This window comes from Megascapheus bottae, chromosome 16 (genome assembly GCF_031878675.1).
Source record: "Megascapheus bottae isolate mThoBot1 chromosome 16, mThoBot2.hap1, whole genome shotgun sequence".
Lineage (NCBI taxonomy): Eukaryota > Metazoa > Chordata > Mammalia > Rodentia > Geomyidae > Megascapheus > Megascapheus bottae.
In genome coordinates, this window is record NC_143524.1 from 47,218,825 (window position 1) to 47,235,154 (window position 16,330).

Below are 16,330 nucleotides of genomic sequence, written 5' to 3' on the forward strand. Positions count from 1 at the left end.
CCACACACAATCAATCAGTTAATTAATTAATTAATACTCAGGCCCTGGGCTGGAGCTCAGGGCCTGAGTATTGTCCTTGGACTTTCTGCTAGAGCTCTACCACTTCAGCATCAGCACCATTTCCAACTTTTTCCTATGTATGTGGTACTGAGGAATCGAACCCGGGTCTTCATGCATGCTAGGCAAGCACTCTAACACTAGACCAAATTCCCAGCCCCAAATAGAGTTTCTTTTCTTTTCTTTTCTTTTTTTTTTTTTTTTTTGCCAGTCCTGGGCTTGAGCTCAGGGCCTGAGCACTGTCTTTGGACTTTCTCAAGGTTAGAGCTCTAGCACTTGAGCCTAAGCACCACTTCTGGCTTTTTTCTATATATGTGGTACTGAGGAATCGAACCCGGGTCTTGTGCATGCTAGACAAGCACTCTACCACTAGGCCAAACTCCCCATCCAGCCACAGACAATTTTTAAGGATCAGAAATAAGAACAACTTGGTGGTTTTTTGTTGTTGTTGTTGTTGTTGTTTTCCCCAGCTTTATTTAGAGGAGGAGGGGGAGGGAATGTGGTCAACTTGAAGTTCTGCTTTTCTAATACAAAAATAATGTATCCTGTGTGTGCTATCACATGAGACTGTAAGGGCCACTTGTTACTTATGCCTACACACCATTTCCAGGTGAAGTACTCCAGGTTTCTGGCTCACTGGTACCCAAGAAGAGCTTCTAGGCCAGGGTAGGAAAGACTGCTTGTGAGTCAGCGCCTCGCAGGCTTCGGCATTATGTAAACTTTCACAGGCTTGCTGAAGGGGATGGTGCCTTCAATGCTGGTTTCCACCTGTGGTGACCCCTCACCACCCTCGATCCAGGGGGATTTGGGAATGCGAGCATTGGAATTATAGGCCAGCAGCAACCTCACTTCCACCTGGCATGGTTCTGGAACAAAAGACAAAAAAAATCATAGCAAAACTGGGCTAGGAATTTAGATAAAACAAGTAAAAGCAGTATTACAGATGAAAGTTATAGCATTTCCAGTGCCTATATGATTACAGGCACTGGTGGTTCATGCTATAATCATAATTACTCAAGAGGCTGAGATCTAAGAATTGAGGTTTGAAGTCAGCTCAGACAGGAAAAGTCTGAGATTTTTATCTCCAGTTAACAACAAAAAGCATGAAGCTGTGACTCAAGTGGTAAAGTGCTATGAGCAAAAGAACTCAGGATCAGCACCCAGGCCTGGAGTTCAAGCCCGGGGATGTGGCCATGCTACACAAGCACAAAGCCCTGGGTTCAATTCCTGGGTACCACATACACAGAAAAAGCCAGCAGTGGTGCTATGGCTCAAGTTGTAGAGTGCTAGCCTCGAGCAAAAAAGCTCAGGAAAATGCTCAGGCTCTGAGTTCAAGCCCCAGTTATGGCACAAAATAAATAAATAAAACCACTTTTTCAGTTGCTGGCTGGCAGAGGAGACTGAGATAGTTGCAGGAGAGTGTGGAGCGTGCTCTGAGTCTGCAAGTGTACTGTGGAGGAAGGCAGAAAGGCTTTAGAGTAGTATACCTAACCAGTGACATGCACAGAACACCAAGAGTTCTTATCTTGCCATCTTGAAAAAAGTCCTATAGCTCAGAGAGGTTCTAAAAGACTGCCCAATGCCACACAGTGACATAATTAGAGCTCAGTTTACAAACTGAAGCAAGTAATCCTTCTATTTGGTTACCCAAATGAAGAGGATGAGGATTTCAGCCAAATTAAAGAGCAAGTGCAAAAGCCCAAACAGAATGAGCTTGAGATGTCCTCACTATTTTGGTACAGCTGGGGCAAAAGGTTCAAGAGTTAAAGATAAGCCTCAAGCTAAGAAGTTCAGAGAGCAGGAGCCAGCTGGAAAGAGCTAAATGAATGAAGGCTGCAGGACTCTTCCACAGACCAGGCTGTTTCCTGGTCACTTTCAGATACCTTCCTAGAAACCAGAGTTCATAAGAATGAAAGGCTAGAGCAGCTTACCAACCCCAGACATCACTAGGAGCCGTGAGCAGACTCTCCTTTTCCCACTTAGCCATGTGGCATGCACATCCTATTGCACATGGCCTGAGAGCAGCATGAGTAGGGCTGTTATCAAATTAGCACTACTTTGACATCAGATCCAGAAAAACCTCCTGCAGAGTAGATACAGGGCAGGTATCCCAGCAATAGCTATCCCATCACACTCTCCTAGCCCATTCCACACAGCCACAGCTATGAAACTCACAACAATTTCCGGGAGCCAAATCTTGGAAAAGTCAGAGAGAAGTGATGCAATAATCAGACCTATAGGGTCATTTTACTATTTCCAATTAGCATCTGATATGGAGGCCAATACCCAAAAAGGAGAGCACACTACAAATATTCATCATCTGAGATAAATCAAATAACCCTATTTATCAATTTTCTGGTTTATTTTTATTTATTTATTTATTTATTTATTTATTATTTATTTATTTTTGCCAGTTCTGGGGCTTGAATCAGGGCCTAAGCCTGTCCTTCGACTTTTATTTTGTTCAAGGCTGGCACTCAGCCACTTGAGCCACAGCGCCACTTCTGGCTTTTTCTATGTATGTGGTACCAGGAATCGAACCCAGGGCTTCATGCATGCTAGGCGAGTACTCTACCACTAGGCCAAACTCCCATCCTGAAGATGAAGAAGGTGGACACAGGGCTCAAGTGGGTGAGCTGTGACAGCTAAGCTGGCAAGACTGCAAGGTCCTGAGTCCCAGTAAAAGGCCCTGTGTTTTCAAGTACTGGGGGAAAAATGTACTAGGAAAATGAGAAGGGATAAGGGAACTTCCTCAGACTCACATAAAGAGAGGGAGAATGTGAAACCTGGCCCGTGTGAGCTAGCTTCTCTCTCTGTTCAGCATCTAGCCTCTCAGAGGAGCAGCCTTGTCAGGAAGCTGCTGAGAGACTACATCAACTGTAGGCTTCACTTCTGAGTTAGGAGAAAGAGATGCAAGGGCATTCCAAATGAGAATACTTTTTACTCTCCTATTCTAGGCCAAAAAGGAGTAATGTTGAATGAGAAAAAGGATTTAAGAGCCTGCAGCTTTAGTACCTTACTGCTCAGCTCATTTTGCAACTATAAAATGAAGATGCAAATAGAAACTCCCACCATAGACATGGTATAAGGATTAAGTGAATTTTAATTACACAATCTTGTATTCCACTAACTGCATGTGTGTGTGTGTGTCAGTACTGGGGTTTGAACTCAAGTCCTGGAGCTCTGACTTGGCTTTTTCACTCAAGATTTGCTCTCTACCATGTGAGTTATACCTTTACTTCCAATGTTTTGCAGATTAATTGGAGATATGATTAACTGGGATTAAGATTGAGATAAGAGTCTCACAGACTTTTTTGCCCACTCTGGCTTTGAACTGTGATCCTCAAAGCTCAGACTCATGAGAAGCTAGGATTACAGCCATGAGCTACTGATACTTTGTTTCTACTATATGTCAGGCAATAGAAACATAGGGAGTGGTAGAGCTCTAGCCTTGAGAAAGTCCAAGGACAGTGCTCAGGCCCTGAGCTCAAGGCCAGGACTGGCAAGAAAAAAAAAAAAAAAGTAAAGATGGCATATTCTCTGCTCCAGTGAAGCCTAAATTCTAATGAAAGAAAAAGTCAAGTAAACAATTAAATGAGAAAGTATAGAGAATTAAGGAAATATAGAGAATTAAAAGGGAAATTTGTAGGAGAAAATGATGGAAGGGGTAGCATTGATCAAGTTGTACTATACACATAAAAAGACATGTTTGAAAAAAAAACCCTTGTGTAACTATTTGAGAATAATAATTTTTAAAAAATGGAGGAGAGTAGATGTGGGAGCTGAACACTGTCCCTGAGCTTTTCGCTCAAGGCTAATGCTCTACCACTTTGGGCCACAGTAACACTTCTAGTTTTCTGGTAGTTAACTAGAGATAAGAGTGCCACAAACTTTCATGCACAGGCTACCTTTGAACTGAGATCCTCAGATCTCAGCCACCTAGGATTATAGTTATAAGCCACCAGTGCCTGGCTAATAAAACTTTTTAAATGAAGATTAGTAATAGTAACTCAGGAGCAAATTCTTAAAGACAATCTTGAATGAGAATAGCCTGGCAATATGTGGTCCTCCATGCACAAAGATGTGCAGCAGGGCCTGGGAGTTTGTCCTAGTGGTTAAAGTGCTTGCCTAGCATGCATGAAAACCCGGGTTCGATTCCTCGGTACCACATACATAGAAAAAAGCTGGAAGTGGTGCTGAGGCTCAAGTGGTAGAGCTCTAGCCTTGAGAAAGTCCAAGGACAGTGCTCAGGCCCTGAGTTCAAGCCCAAGACTGGCAAAAAAAAAAAAAAAAAAAAAAAAAAAAAAGATGTGCAGCAAACTAAGATGCCTTAAAAAGAAACAGTGCTTTGTAGGAAAAAAGCTTATCCTCAGGAACAGAAAGCTAAAATTTAGCTCTAGTTTGGGCAATGCCTTGCTGTGTAAACAAGAGTGAGTCAATACCCTTTTCAAGATCTTTTAATTCATGTAAGGTTTAATAGGCTTTGATCTCTTCCCTGAGCCTTGCCCCTCCCCAAACAATACTGTCCTATAGCAAGCCTTTCTCTATACTTGGGACTCTTGCAACAAAGATTTCAGAGGCTGGGGTATAGCTGAGTGGTAGATTTTTTTTCTAGCATGTGTGAAGCCCTGATTTAATCTTGAATTCATTCCCAAACATAGACTTTGGAGTAATAATTTACTTTCTTGTGGTATTAATGCCAAGAAGTGAAAAACATACTAAGAAGCAGACATGAAATAAGGTATGCTCAGGGAAGCAAATCCTGGGTGAAAAAACAGCTAGATACGCCCTCAACCATGTCTGGCCCCAAATCATAAGAAGTCCAAAGGAACTGAACTAACTTTCTCCTTCTATAAAGTGCCATAAATTCATCAGGACCCATCCAAGGCTCCTGATAGAGGGAAACATTTGTGATGGCATTAAATAGATTTTGTTTTTTTTGTTGCTAATCCTGGGATTAGAACTCAAGGTTTGGGCACTGTCCCTGGCATTTCTTGCTCAAGACGAGTGCTCTACCACTTGAGTCACAGGTTTACTTCTTGGTCTCCTCCTGGTTAATTTTAAGAATCTCATACACTTTCTAGCCTGGACTGGCTTTGAACCAGGATCCTCAGATCTCAGCCTCCTGAATAGCTAGGATTACAGGAGTGAGCCCCTTGCACCTGCCTCAAATAGTTCTTTACATATTAAAAAATACAAAGAATTCCTTGAAAACACTCTCTTACTTTTCAAACCAAGTTCAGTGGCACTATATACTTCTTTTAGTAGAAGTTATGCTCTTAAACCAGCACCAGTGACTTAGGAAACACCACTGCCCTCTATTATTTCAAGTCCTAAAGCCCAAAGAAAATGTAATATCTTGTGAACTTGTATACTCTCGTTTTATTCTTACAGATTTTTAAAAAATTTACAACCCCACTCTCTTCACAAATTAGTGAGGTTATTTTGTTGCTGTGTGAACAACTACTTAACATTTTACTTGTTTCATGAGTATAAACTTAACTATTCATGTACAAAGTGACAGTGATTTTTAATTTCTTGTAAGAAATCTGAAGCTGCAATTTCCAGAGTAATCTTCATCACAAGTTGAGAATTAACTCTTCATTCTCAAGACGGAGAAATATACTCAGAAAGTTTCTTGCTCAAGGGCACACAACCCATTGATGGCAGTTGGAAAAGGATAGTCGCTTCCTGACATCCATCCCATTACAATCTCCTGTATGTCTTCTAGGAATCTTTCCTCATCTAGCCAGGATAGCAGTTACTCTAATGTGTTTAGTTTTAGCTTACGAACTCCTTAAGGACTCGTTTAACCTTCAGCATTATTGATTCAAATATGTTTTGCCTTTATTCAAAATGCAAAAATAAAAAAGCTAAAAGTTGCTGTGACCTCTAAGAAAATATTTTCCTGCCCACCCTGTTCCACTGATGCTTTACCTGTCCAGGCAGTATGGGAAAGGTACACCTGAGTGATGAGTCGGTACCGGCCTGGGCCAGGATTCCGGAAATCTGCTGGCTTGGGGTGGATCATCTGAGCCTGGCCGTCAGGATATAAAACCTAGGAGGTAACAGGAATGAAAATAAATAAGAAAACTGATGGTAGCATCTAATGTGAACTCCCAAATCAGAATAAAGATGGCACTAGCCTTCATAAAAAAACTACTGGTTGGGAACAATGGCTCACACCTGTAATCCTAGCTACTCAGGAGGCTGAGATCTGAGGATCAAGGTTCAAAGCCAGCCTGGGCATGAAAGTCTATGAGACTCTTATCTCCAATAAACCACCAGAAAACTGGAAGTGGTACTGTGGTTCGAGGGGTAGGGCGGTAGCATTGAGCTAAGAGCTCAGGGACAATGCCCAGGCCCAGAGTTCAAGCCTCACGACTGAGAAACAAACAAACAAACAAACAAATAAATGCATACAAACATACACACATACTTTTGGAGGGGACAGTAACACTGCAGACATCCCAATACCCTTCTCCCCATCCCAGTACAAGCAATGTCCAGTGGTAAGAGAAGAAGGTTTCTACAAGTCAGGACAGGTTAGCATGGTTACTATGAGTGAGAAAAGACCTCTAAGCACCCCTATCAGGATGGCTATTTTTTTCTTGGATCCAAATCATATCAGAGCCCTCCATTTGCCACCAATCATCATATATTAAGAGTTTAACTGTATTATCTGTACTACATTTCAAACACCTAAGAAAGCAAGTATTTGCCTTCAGAAAGAGTTGTCAATTATAGGTCTGCTTAAGTCTTTAGCTAAGTTGATTTCTTTTTGTTTTGTTTTTGTTTCTGTTTTTGTTTTTTGCCAGTCCTGGGCTTAAGCTCAGGGCCTGAGCACTGTAATTGGACTTTCTCAAGGCTACAGCTCTACCACTTGAGCCTCACCACCAATTGTGGCTTTTTTTCTATGTATGTGGTACTGAGGAATTGAACACAGGTCTTTGTGCATGCTAGGCAAGTACTCTACCACGCGGCTAAACTCCCAGCCCCAGCTAAGTTGTTTCTGTTTTTGTTTTTTTTTTTTTGCCAGTCCCAGGGCTTGACCTGAGAGCCTAAGCACTGTCCTTGGGCTTTCTCAAAGTGAGAGCTCTACCACTTGAACCACAGCACCACTTCCAGCTTTTTCTGTGTATGTGGTACCAAGGAATAGAACCTGGGTCTTCGTGCATGCTAGGCAAGCACTTTTACCACTAGGCCAAACCCCTGGCCCATGGCCTAGGTTTTTGATATCTCACAAACTGATAGTTCTTTCCATCCAGCTACCTAGTAGATGCCTTATTATATGATAATATGCACAAATGAACCTAAGGAACAAATGAAGCTCATCCTAAGATCAGACAGGACTTGCACTATGCAATCATACTTATAAAGACTGAGCAAGAAACACATAGTTCTTTCAACTTTGAAATTTAGGAAGGCATGTTCCAATGCATTTGGTTGTAACATCTAACATCTCTCCTCATTTTTCTTATCTTTTCAGTTCTTGGGATCTCTCCCAAACCCACTCTCCCTCCATCCCTCCCTCACTTCCCTTTCTCTTCCTCTCTATTTTTTTCATTCTTTTGGGGGGGTGTGTGTGTGTGTGTGTGTGTGTGTGTGTGTGTGTGTGTGTTTGTGTGAATATGTGCTCATGCCAGTATTAGGGCTTGAACTCAAGAGACTTACACTCTTCCTTGGCCTTCTACCTCTTGAATCATACCTTCACTTTTGGTTTTTTTTGCTGGTTAATTGGAGATAAAAGTCTCATGGACTTTTCTGTCTGACCTGACTTTGAATTGTGATCCTCAGATCTCCGCATACTGAATAATTAGGATTACAGGCATGAACCTGGCTTTTTTTTTTTTTTTTTAAGAGATGGGTCGTGGGCCGGGAGTTTGGCCTAGTGGTTAAAGTGCTTGCCTAGCATGCATGAAGACCCGGGTTCGATTCCTCGGTACCACATACATAGAAAAAAGCTGGAAGTGGTGCTGAGGCTCAAGTGGTAGAGCTCTAACCTTGAGAAAGTCCAAGGACAGTGCTCAGGCCCTGAGCTCAAGCCCATGACTGGCAAAAAAAAAAAAAAAAAAAAAAAAGAGATGGGGTCGTGGTGTGTTGGATGGCTAAAGTTCAGTGGTTATTAACAGGCACAGTTTCATTTTTTTAAAAACAGTGATCCCTCTGTACTTTTTAATAATAACAATAAAAAGTAGACCAAACCACATGCACATCAACATATGAATAATACATTAAATGTGGCATAAAATAGAATACTGTTTATAATTAACAAGGACGGAATTTTGACATATACTACAACATGAATAAACTGCATTATGCTAAACACAAAGCACACCCAGACAAAACCACAGATACTGTATGGTACCATGTATATGAGACTCCTACAGCAGGCAAAGTCATAGGGACCTAAAGTAGAATGGAAAGTAACAGGTGCTGGGAGAGAGGCAAGTAGGAGTTCTCAGTGTTATAAAAAGAGACTTTTGAAGTTTGATTTGTACAATAATGTGACTACTACTCATCTAGTTAAGATAGTAAATTTTCTGTTATATATGTTTTATCTTTTAAACTTTAAAGGAAAAACACTAGAAATGCCTTAACTTATGAAAAAATAATTGTGGCATTTTAAAATTTAGGGTTTGATTGTTATCTGATATACTGTATATATGGTTATTTGAAATAGGATAGGGAAGGGGGGAAAACAAGATAAGGGGCCGGGGTGGGGAGAGGGAAATGAGAACAATATATGAGAAAGGGTATCATTTCTGAGATTTATTATAGATAGCTTACTGGAGCTATCAGTCTCAGGTCAAGCAGTCCTCCCACGTAAGCCTCATAAGCAGCAAGCACATGCACAACACCTGGCTACCCTTTTCCCTTTATGCTTTGGTATATGAAAAATGCATATAACACAGTGTAAAATGTTTGCATATGAAATGTCCCCCCACAAAGCTCACATGTTGCTCAGAGATAGAAAGATGACCCATGTTTGTGAATCAGAATGTTATGAAAATAGCTAGATTACTAAAGTTGAGATACAAAGTCAATGTAACCTCTGGCAAAATTCCAATGACATTCTTCACAGAAATAGAAAAAAATCATAATTCGTTTGGAAGCACAAACACTTTGGATAACCAAGGCAATTCTGAGCAAAAAAGAATAATGTTAGAAGTATCACAATTTGATATCAAATTATACTATAGAAAGGCTGGTCATACCTGTATTCCCAGCTCCTTGAAAGGTAGAAGTAGAGAGATGAACATTCAAAATTCAGGAAAAGAGACTTCATTTCAAGAAATAAGCCAGCCATAGTATCACAAGCCTGTGATCTGAGCCATCGGGGAGAATATAGGTAAAAAGATTCTAATCTGTGATTGGTGCCAGGCTAAAGTATGAAACCCTACCTGAAAAGTAACTAAGGTGCTAGAGCTGGTAGCTTAACACTTGTAATCCTAGCTTCTCAGGAGACTGAAATCTGAGGATTACGATTAGAAACCAGCCCAGGTGACAAGTTCTGTGAGACTCTTATCTCCAATTAATTACCAAAATGCTGGAAGTAGAACTGTGGCTCAAGTGGCAGAATTCTAGTCTTGGATGAAAAATGCCCAGAACCTGGAGTTCAAGTCCAAGAACTGCACACAGAAGAAGAAGAAGGAGAAGGAGGAAGAGGAGGAGGAGGAGGAGGGAGGAGGAGGAAGGAGGAGGAAGGAGGAGGAAGGAGGAGGAAGGAGGAGGAAGGAGGAGGAGAAGGAGAAGGAGAAGGAGGAGAAGGAGAAGAAGAAGAAGAAGAAGAAGAAGAAGAAGAAGAAGAAGAAGAAGAAGAAGAAGAAGAAGAAGAAGAAGAAGAAGAAAGAAGGAAGAAGAAGAAAGAAGGAAGAAGAAGAAAGAAGGAAGAAGAAGAAAGAAGGAAGAAGAAGAAGAAGAAAGAAGGAAGAAGAAGAAGAAGAAGAAGAAGAAGAAGAAGAAGAAGAAGAAAGAAGGAAGAAGAAGAAGAAGAAGAAGAAGAAGAAGAAGAAGAAGAAGAAGAAGAAGAAGAAGAAGAAAACCCTGAAGACATAGGTCAAGTAGTAAAGCACCAGCAAGAAGTACAAAAATAATTGACTTCCAAGCCCAATACTACCAAAAATAATTTTACTGAAGCAAGCCCACTAAGATACAGCCACGTGATTCCCAACAAAGATGATCAAACAAACACTGGAAAGAAAAACAGCCTCTTCAAGTAACAGTGCTGGGAAAACTAGATATTCGCATGCAGAGAGTGAAATTTGATGCCTACCTCTCATGTACAAAAGCAATTACAAAACAGATCAAAGAACTTAACCTTAGAGCTGAAGCTTTAAGCAATGCCTTCCTGAATGGGACTCAGAAGCTCAGCAAATGATAGCAATAACTAACATGACAAATGGGATTGCATCAAATTTAAAGGCTTCAACATAGCAAAGGAAACAATTACCTAAGTGAAGAAATATCTCATAGAAGGAGAAATCTTTTCCAGCTTTTAACAGATAAAAGATTAATATTGAGACTTTCTGAAGAGCTACTAAAAAAATTACACAGCAAGACAAATAATCCAAGCAATAACTTGGAAAATGAACTGAACAGTTCTCAAAAGAAGAACAAATGGCCAATAAATACACAGAGAAAAGCTCAACATCTTTATTCATCAGGGAAATTCAAATCAATACTATAGTACATTAAAGACTGAGAGTATGGCCCAAGTAGTAGAGTACCTGGTTAGGAAGTCAATGGGCCCTGAATTCAAAACCCAGTACTGCAAAAAGTATAACTGAGGCTGGCACTGGTGGCTCATGCCTATAACTAACTTTTCAGGAGGCTGAGATCTGAGGATTGAGGTTAGAAGACAGCCTGGGCAGGGAAGTCCCTGTGAGACTCTATCTCCAATTAACTACTCAAAAATCAGAAGTGGTGATGTAGTTCAAGTGGCAAAGGCGCTAGCCTTGAGCACAAAGAGGCTCAAGGACAGTATCCAGACTCTGAGTTCAAGCCCCACACCCAACAAAACAACAAAAACAAAAGACCTGAGGCCAGGAGTTTGGCCTAGTGGTAGAGTGCTTGCCTAGTATGCATGAAGATCTGGGTTCGTTCGATTCCTCGGTACCACATACATAGCAAAAAGCCGGAAGTGATGCTGAGGCTCAAGTGGTAGAGTGCTAGCCTTGAGAAAGTCCAAGGACAGTGCTCAAGCCCTGAGCCCAAGCCCAGGACTGGCAGAAAAAAAAAAAAAAAAAAAAAGACCTGAGATTATATTTCATCCCAATCCAAGTGCTATCATAAAAAAAAAAAAAAATGATGGCAAGGATGTGAGGGGAAAGAAACCCTTATAACACTATTGGTGGGAATGTAAGTTAGGAGCCAATATGGAAATCAGTATGGAGATTCCCCAAGTACTATAAATAGAACTACCATATGATCTTGCCACAGCAATCCTGGGCATATACCTGAAGACATGAGTCTACAACAGACTAGATAACTTCAGGTTTATAGCATCACTATTCACACCAGATTAGTTATCAAAGCAGCCTAAGTGCCATTAACTGAAGAAAATACGATGTATTTTAAAAGTGAGTGAGTATTCAGCCCTTAAGAAGAATGAAATTATGTCATCCTCAGGAAAATGGATGGAACAGAGGTCATCATGCTCAGTCAAACACTTGAGACTCAGAGAATATTGCATTGTTTTTGTTTTGTTTTTGGTGTTGGTTGTAGGGATTGAACTCAGGGCCTGAGCACTGTGCCTGAGCTTTGTTGCTCAGGGCTACTGCTCTATCACTTGAGTTACAGCTCCAACTTCTGGCTTTTGGGTGGTTAATTATAGATAAAAGTCTCACAGAATTCCCTGCACAGGCTTGCTTTGAACTGCAAGCCTCAGATCTCCATCTCCTGAATAGCTAGGGTTATGCATGTGAACTAATGGCACCAGACTGCATGTTTTCTTTTATAAGTGGAATCTAGATTTTAAACAAAGCTGAAGGGAAACTATTTGGAAAGAGAAGAAGGACCAAAGAAAGTAATAAAGGGTTAATATGATTAAAGTATGTCACATACGTGTATGAAAATATCATGATAGAATACATAAAGATATATGAAAAAGTATGGTGAAGGTCTGGTTCCCAATGCAATGTTAAAATGTAGGGGTTTGAGGAAATATAACTGGATCTTGAGGTTCTGACTTAACCAATGGAATCATGCATTGATAAAGATTCATTTCATATCTGGTGGTATTACTTGGAGGTGGTGGATACTAGGAGGTGGGGTCTAGTTAGAGGAAGTAGCCAGTAGCATATTAGTGCTTTATCTTCTGTCTCCCTTTTGAGTTTCCTGACCATCATAATGTGAGCAACTTGACTCTATCAGCACTCTTGTCATACTTCAGCCTCACCTCAAGCCCACAGCAGAGGAACCAGCAGCCAATCATGAAATGTCACCTCTAAAACTGTGATCTGAAATAAGTCCTTCCTCCTATAGTTTCTCTCAGGTATTTTGTCAAAGTGATAAAATCAACTAATGGAAGTTGTTCTCCTCTATCTATTCCAGGCGCTGTGGCTCAAACATACTACCACAGAAGGCCCAGCTTCTAGATCCTTTTTTTTTTTTTTTTGCCAGTCCTGGGGCTTGAACTTAGGGCCTGAACACTGTCCCTGGGTTTTCTCGAGGGCTTGAGCTCTACCACTTGAGCCAAAGCACCACTTCTGGATTTTTCTAAGTATGCAGTACTGAGGACTCAAACCTGGCCTTTGTGCATTCTAGGCAAGCACTCTACCACTAGGCCAAACTCCCAGCCTCCAGACCCTTTTTTTTTTTTTGCCAGTGCTGGAGCTTGAACTCAGGGCCTGAGCACTGTCCTTGGACTTTTTCCTCAAGGCTTGTGCTCTGCCACATGTGCCACAGCACCATTTCCAGCTTTTCTATGTATGTGGTACTGAGGAATCGAACCTGGGCCTTAGCATATGCAAGGCAAGCACTCTACCACTAGGCTAAACTCCCAGCCTCTAGATCCTTTTTAAAGATAAGTACTCTGAGCATCATTTGTTAAAAGGGAGGTGCAGAGAGGGGACTAAGAAAGAAGTTAAATTATGAGTTCAAAACCAGCCTGTCTAGAGACCAGCAAGACTATCTCATAAAAGGGCTCAGCATGTGATTCTAGAGCAAAGCACAAACCTCAGTACCAACAACAATAAAAATTAAAAAAAAAAAAAAAAATAATAATAATAAGAGGAAAAAAAGATTAAGTCAGCAGAGCCTCCCAGAATTCTCAACTTAACTGCCCTTGGAGAAATTGTTCCTTTACCACTCCTAAGAGAGGGCATACAATTTGCTTCTAGAATACTAGCCATGTTCTTCTATTGTCATCATAGAACAAAAATACTATCTTCCAAACTTGATACATTTTTACCTCTTCTAGGAAGCTTTCTTATATACAACTCCTTTTTTTTTTTCTTTTTTTGCCTGTCTTTGGGCTTTTTCAAGGCTATAGCTCTACCCCTTGAGCCATAGCACCACTTCTGGTTTTTTTATGTGGTACCTAGGAATTGAACCCAGGGCTTCATGCATGCTAGGCGAGTATTTTACCACTTAGGCCACACTCTCGGCCTCTTATGTACAACTCCTATGCACCACTCACTAATCAGCAAAAAGCCAGAAGTGGAGTGGTGAATCAAGTAGTAGAAGGCCAGGCTTGGCATAAAAGCTAAGGGACAGAGATCAGAGATCAACCCTGAATTCCAGCCCCTGTATCAGAACCAAAACCCCCATACATATACACATGGACGGGGACACGGACACACACACACACACACACACACACACACACACACACACACACACACACACACACACACACGCAGTAGCTATACAAAGGAAATTCAATTCCACATGTTAATTAATGAATACAATGCATTTTGGGGTGGGAATATGCCAATACTGAAACTTAAACTAAGGACCTCATACTCTAGCTAGGCTTTTTCTGCTCAAGGTTGATGTTCTACAACTTGAACCACTCCTCCAGTTCCAGTTTTTGCTAGTTAACTGAACTTAAGAGTCTCTAGGCCGGGAGTTTGGCCTAGTGGTAGAGTGCTTGCCTAGCATGCATGAAGGCCCAGGTTCAATTCCTCCGTACCACATAACAGAAAAAAGCTGGAAGTGGTGCTGTGGCTCAAGTGGTAGAGCTCTAGTCTTGAGAAAAGTTCAAGGACAGTGCTCAGACCCTAAGTCAAGCCACATGACTGGCAAAAAAAAAAAAAAAAAAAAGAAAGAAAGAAAGAACTCGGGCCGGGAGTTTGGCCTAGTGGTTAAAGTGCTTGCCTAGCATGCATGAAGACCCAGGTTCAATTCCTCGGTACCACATACATAGAAAAAAGCCGGAAGTGGTGCTGAGGCTCAAGTGGTAGAGCTCTAACCTTGAGAAAGTCCAAGGACAGTGCTCAGGCCCTGAGCTCAAGCCCAGGACTGGCAAAAAAAAAGAGTCTCTGCTATTTGCTTGCCCAACTGGCTTCAAATCAAGATACTGAGTTTGTAGGATTACAAGCATGAGCTAATGATGCCTGGAACTGACTATAATAGATCTAGATCAGTGTCACTCTATTATTCTCCCTCCAGCTATTCCAATTCTACTAGTGTTGCTAAGCAATTTATGAGTCTCTAACATATCTGAATTGGGGGAAAACTACTTTCTAGTGATCACTTCCACCCATAAAACTTATTTGCCAGTGGACTTGCCTGAGAAGGGCTTCTATTAAAATTGTATAATAGAAAATCAATTTATTTTTTTCTGAGATGGGATCTCATTATGAGGTCTAAATTGGTCATGAACTCCTGGGCTTGTGATCCTCCCATCTCAGCCTCCAGAGTATGAAGAAAATGTGTGTGTGTGTGTGTGTGTGTGTGTGTGTGTGTGTGTGTGTGTGTGTGTGTGTGCTAGAAAATAATCAAGTCTTAAATTCCCTTTTCACGGGGCCGGGAGTTTGGCCTAGTGGTTAAAGTGCTTGCCTAGCATGCATGAAGACCCGGATTCGATTCCTCGGTACCACATACATAGAAAAAAGCCAGAAGTGGTACTGAGGCTCAAGTGGTAGAGCTCTAGCCTTGAGAAAGTCCAAGGACAGTGCTCAGGCCCTGAGCTCAAGCCCAGGACTGGCAAAAAAAAAAAAAAAATTCCCTTTTCACTAAAATAAAGGGATTGCCATTTAGTGATTGGATATTGAAAACCTTAATTATATAATTTCAGGACTCACTATTCTTTTTTTTTTTTTTTTTTTTGCCAGTCCTAGGCTTGAGCTCAGGGCCTGAGCACTGTCCTTGGACTTTCTCAAGGCTAGAGCTCTACCACTTGAGCCTCAGCTCCACTTCCAGCTTTTTTCTATGTATGTGGTACCGAGGAATCGAACCCAGGTCTTCATGCATGCTAGGCAAGCACTTTAACCACTAGGCCAAACTCCCGGTCCCAGGACTCACTATTCTTATATGTTAAACTTAGAACCTGAGACTAGGAGTTTTATTTACCTGACTCCATTCAAGTAGTACTTCTCAGCAGTAGAGCATGGAAGAACTATGGAAGTTCGTATCTTCTCCCTTTCCAGTTTCAGTGACTCAGATAGAGCTTACAGGAGTAATAACTTAAATACTTCAACATAAGGTCAATCTAAAAACTCCACACAGACCCAAACATAACACACCTGGACCTTTACAGTACTCTGTGGATCCTGCACGTGTTCCAAGGTTGCATCGACATCTAAAGCCACCACCAATCCTGATGTAAACCGCAAAGGGTTGTCTGACTCGCCTGCTGGCTCAATGATAGTGGCTGAGGCTTTATGGATCTGCAAGCGAGAAGAAAATGGTTCTAAATGCAGATCAAGTTTGAACAACAAGACATGATCCTTACCTTTCAGTCTTCTTATCTAATGAATGGCCAAGCTCATCAAAGTAAGTGGTTCTCCAACAGACGTGTACTGAAAAGGTACAACATATTCGCTAACCTGCTCAGGAAGGGGAAGGTGCAGGAAAGTACTTTGCCTCAGCATGGTCTGCAGAATTTTGACTACTTCTGCAGGTTTAGATGTCATGAGTCGAGGCATAAGGTCAAGAAGTTTGTCCACAAAGCTGTCTTGTAAGTGGGGCAAATCAGCAATGAAACATCTGGAGGAATAAAAAGAAGTAATTGAGTATGTATTCATTCACCATAGACTAACTCACTAGAATTCCGCCAAACCCTGAACTGAAAGGAGTTCCCAAAACTTCAACCTTAGTCCCACTT

General features: G+C 41.3%; 1 protein-coding gene across 2 annotated transcripts in view; it reads right to left on the reverse strand.

Moving 5' to 3' along the window:
* Nucleotides 1-517: 517 nt before the first annotated feature.
* Nucleotides 518-16,330, reverse strand: part of Ints4 (integrator complex subunit 4) — a 93,145-nt gene continuing 77,332 nt past the window's right edge. For both annotated transcript variants that reach the window (XM_090348491.1, XM_090348490.1), the window contains exons 20-23: nucleotides 16,053-16,212; nucleotides 15,750-15,893; nucleotides 5,995-6,115; nucleotides 518-923 (exon numbers count right to left, since the gene is read on the reverse strand). In XM_090348491.1, the coding sequence (XP_090204617.1) occupies nucleotides 745-923; nucleotides 5,995-6,115; nucleotides 15,750-15,893; nucleotides 16,053-16,212 (604 nt within the window). In that variant the 3' untranslated portion in view covers nucleotides 518-744. The remainder of the gene's footprint in view (nucleotides 924-5,994; nucleotides 6,116-15,749; nucleotides 15,894-16,052; nucleotides 16,213-16,330) is intronic.